The sequence below is a fragment of the Frankliniella occidentalis genome, unplaced genomic scaffold, assembly GCF_000697945.3.
Source record: "Frankliniella occidentalis isolate FOCC.00 unplaced genomic scaffold, Focc_3.1 Scaffold352, whole genome shotgun sequence".
Lineage (NCBI taxonomy): Eukaryota > Metazoa > Arthropoda > Insecta > Thysanoptera > Thripidae > Frankliniella > Frankliniella occidentalis.
The window spans coordinates 97,086-101,157 of record NW_026267475.1 but is presented as its reverse complement, the minus strand read 5'-3'; the positions used below and the strand labels follow the sequence as shown (position 1 = coordinate 101,157).

The window sequence follows — 4,072 nt, the reverse complement described above, 5'->3', positions numbered from 1 at the left end:
GGGGGGGGGGGTGCACAGTGGGTTGCCTACTTAAAGGGTTTTTGTGGCACAAATTGCCTACCTTTTAGGCGGCTCATTAGAGACGAAAGGGGAGGGGGGGAGGCGACCACCTTGATAGAGGAGGCGAGCGATCGGCAGCCCAGCTTACCCGAGGCAGCTCCCGGCTCGGAAGATGGTGGTGGCGGAGTGTAGCCACGCGGCAGACACGGCACTCGGGTACTACCCGTCGGCGGTCGGTGGCTCGATAAGTGGCCATGTCATGTTCAAAGTTCTCTCTCTCTCTCTCTCTCTCTCTCTCTCTCTCTCTCTCTCTCTCTCTCTCTCTCTCTTGCAGGCAGGGTAGGCTAGTTATGTTTTTCGAACCAAATCGGCGCCCCCCGCCTCCTCCGCGGCCCCCCATTTGAAACGGAATGGCGATACACTGTGAGAAATAGTAGTTAATTTACAGTGAAATTTTCCATAATTTATCGTCAATCTTCATAGATATTTTTTTACAGTGTAAAGTGTACCAACACGTTTCAGTGTAATTACGTGATGTGCTCACAGTGTATCAGTGCGCTCTTTCTTTATCGCTTTCTTGTTTTGTTGCAGGAGAATGGAGAGAGTTGAAGGTCTTTCTGGAGGGAGATTTGTATTTCTCCATCTCGACTTTATTTACCTTCTGTCCCATATTGGTGATGTGCTGACGCATGTTAAGTGTCAAGTTGGAGGCTGCCAGGGATCTGCGGCCTTCAGTGGTGACAATGTGTACCCAATTCGGGAACACAACCACGGGCCCGATTTGGAAATGCTGGACTTAATACGTTTCAAAAATGAGCTAAGGCGCTTGGCAAGGGAAAGTTCCGAGGATTATCGTCGTCTGTATGACAACGCAAGTGCAAGGTCAGTCAGCAATAAGTACGTGATGATAAGGAGATACTTATTACGGGCAAGCCCTTAAAAACGTATTTTAATTTTCACAGGTTTCGCCTTGGAGCACGGGCATATGCGTTTCCTGCTGCATCTCAAATGATGCAGCGAATCAGGAGGGCGCATGTGCCTCCTACGCCGACCGACCTTCTGAACCTGCAGGAGACACTGCGCCACCCTAACTGGACGAACTGGGCTAAGGATTCAGAGGGTAACGACTTCTTTCGAGAATCCTTCGTTGCTCCGGACGGAACTCAATGTGCTGTGTTTGTATCACACACATTTAGTGATTTAGTTGTGAGGCCAGGGTGGAGGGCCCACGCGGACGGCACATTTAAGTCTATCCCTCTGAATCTTAACCTAGAGCAGCTGTTCAGCCTCCATGTTATTGACGAGGATAACCATGGCCAAAAGAAGCAGGTAGGAATCAGAAGTACTTAGTACCGCTTTTCGGGTTAGATGCGCTATAAACCAAACTGTGTGCAGTTCACTGTTAGCGTGGTAGACCGTCATATTTTAGGTAATGTGACGGTGCCTCACTTTACCTAAGTAGAACACGAGTGCCCCACTTTTGCGAAAGTAGAACACCCAGTGCCTCGCTTTAGTTAAAGCAGAACAACCAGTGGCTCACATTAGCTAATGTGAGGCACTGAGTGTTGTACTTTAGCTAATGTGAAGAACTGGGTGTTCTACTAGTTAGCTAATGTGAGACACAGTGCCTCACATTTGCTAGAGTATAACAGTCTCACACTTTACCAGTGTTCATAGTCCACTCTTCCACATGTGAACTGTAAAGTTTATAACAACACTGTTCTTTGCGCAGTTGTACCCTGTGGCGTATGCACTTATGACGCGGCGTACTACTGACGCCTATGAGGCCGTTCTACGGTGCATATGTAACCATGTGCCTGGCATCCAGAGACCGGCATCCCTAATGGCGGACTTTGAGCCGGCACTACGCAGTGGCTTTCGCAGAGTCTGGCCTGAAATCGAAGTGCATGGATGCTGGTTTCACTTTGGACAGGTGGGTAATACAGGGTGGTCCACGGCCCCCTTCCTTTATTTTGTGTATACTGTACCGCATGCAGGCGTGCGGGTGGGCTTGCCTACCGTCGCTCACCACGGCGCCTTACGGCCTCGTGCAAGTTTGCAACCCGGCCGCACGCCTGCATCCGGTACAGTATTATTGTCTTCACAGGGCTCGCTCTGAACCCGCTCCGAATCCACAACCAGGGGAGGAGGGGGCGTTCGCAGCCAGTGCCTAGTCAGGTTGCTTTCGGCTTAATATTTATTTTTCTAACTTTTACAGGCGGTGCTTCACCGTGCTGTTGACGAGTGCCACCTCAAGCCCCTGCTGCAGGAGGCCCCGGAGGCAGCGAGGGCACAAAAGATGCTCATGACACTTCCTTTGCTCCCAATGGAGCTGATTGTTGCTGGCCTCGAATACGTCGAAAACCATGTGGCAAGAAATGGACTGACGCCCCAGTTTGCTGCTCTTCTCCGGTACATGAGAACGTACTGGATTAATGAGGTAAGGGATGGACGTTGTTAAAAACTGCGCTTGCAGAATTCTAAATCATACCGTAATCGATGATATGTATTTTAGGATGTACTTGCGTGATACGTAAAGAATTGTGTTTTGCTCTCTAGGTAGGGGTGGAAATACTTGCCATCGGACATCTGCACTTTCGGACGAACAATGCGGTCGAGGCATTTCACAAATGTCTCAATACCTCAGTGGGTGTCCATCCAAACTTCTGGAAGTTTGTCGGTAAGAATGCATACCCTGCTCTATTTCCGATCAGCCGCGCCCCGCCACTCCCCGCCGCGCCCCGCCACTCCCCGCCGCTCCCCGCCACGCCCCGTTAGGCCGCACCGCGCCCCGCCGCCCACATAGTTAAGAGTAAAAGCTCAACGTCAATCGCCAAAAGTCATCTTCTTTCGAGTTAGCGTTAACGTTTTATAAAATAGTACCTGCTAAAATAGTACCCGTAATAAGAACGAGCCGTGATTCTTAAATGCATTTCCTGTAACGTGTTTTAAGTGCTCATAGTTTTTTTAATTATTTGCAGATGCTTTGCGTGCTGTTGACAATAGTCGAGCACGAGACCGGGGGCAGGTGCAAAACTTTGTGCAGGTGCGACGGCGACAAAGGGCGAATTACCGGATGCAGGATGACCATATTCGTGACAGCAGGTAAGAATGAACTGTTATAACGCTCGTACCCACGCGGACACAAATGTTGCGGACATTAACAGGAATCATTTTCTTTCCAGGGCTCTTTACCTGGAAGGAGAGCAGCCAGACATCGGCGGGTTCCTCCGGGCAGCCTGTCACAGTATGGACAGGTACTTTTACCGTATGATGCTGGACAACAGGGAACGTGCAGGTGGACCTGCCGCTGCTCCTGCACGTGCAGCTGGAGCAGCTGCAGCACCTGCAGGTGCAGTTGGAGCAGCTGGACCTGCACCAGCTGCTGGGCCAGCAGCGGAGCCCGCCGACGCGCCTGGAGCGGCCCGGGTACCACAGGGCCCGGCACCTGGCCCAGCCAGAGGGGAGCTGCTGCCCGCGGGGCCGCGGCCAAGAGTAGCGAGGGGAGGGAGACGGGGAGTGGCGCGCGTCGCGGCCCCAGCGGCCCCAGCGGCACCCGCGGTGGCAGCAGCGGCGCCCGCGCCCCTAGCCGAGGACAGCTCGGATGATGATGTAAGTAAATGTTTTAATGTTGTTTGTGTCTAGACCCCAGTACGTTGGGTTGCCTATGCACTGGCTGCAGGGGCTTCAGGCGTGGGGCGGGTGGCGGGGGAGTAGCAGCTTCCCCACCACTACCCCGCCAGCACCCCGCGCCTGCAACCCCTGCAGCCAGTGCATAGGCAACCCAACGTACTAGCATGTTTTAGCCTGAACACTCGGTACACATTTTAATAGAATGCATCGAAGTTCTGACGTGATGTCAAACTAGCAATACTATATTGCCCTAGCTAATTCAGTACATTTTATTCTGTGCAGGACTTTGTTCAACCACGGCAGCGCAACCAGGCGAGGGTTGCGCATCCCGCTGGGCAACCTGCCGACCTGCCCGCTGGACAACCTGCCCAGCCCGCTGGTCAACCTGCCCAGCCCGCTGGTCAACCTGCCCAGCCCGCTGGTCAACCTGCCCAGCCCG

General features: G+C 52.8%; 1 protein-coding gene across 1 annotated transcript in view; it reads left to right on the top strand.

The window, feature by feature from the left end:
• The first annotated feature begins 71 nt into the window (after nt 1-71).
• Nucleotides 72-4,072, top strand: part of LOC127751125 (uncharacterized) — a 4,573-nt gene continuing 572 nt past the window's right edge. The window contains exons 1-8 of the mRNA XM_052274207.1: nt 72-882; nt 963-1,329; nt 1,733-1,933; nt 2,219-2,440; nt 2,560-2,680; nt 2,982-3,105; nt 3,186-3,612; nt 3,916-4,067. Coding sequence (XP_052130167.1) covers nt 596-882; nt 963-1,329; nt 1,733-1,933; nt 2,219-2,440; nt 2,560-2,680; nt 2,982-3,105; nt 3,186-3,612; nt 3,916-4,067 — 1,901 coding nt within the window. The 5' untranslated portion in view covers nt 72-595. The remainder of the gene's footprint in view (nt 883-962; nt 1,330-1,732; nt 1,934-2,218; nt 2,441-2,559; nt 2,681-2,981; nt 3,106-3,185; nt 3,613-3,915; nt 4,068-4,072) is intronic.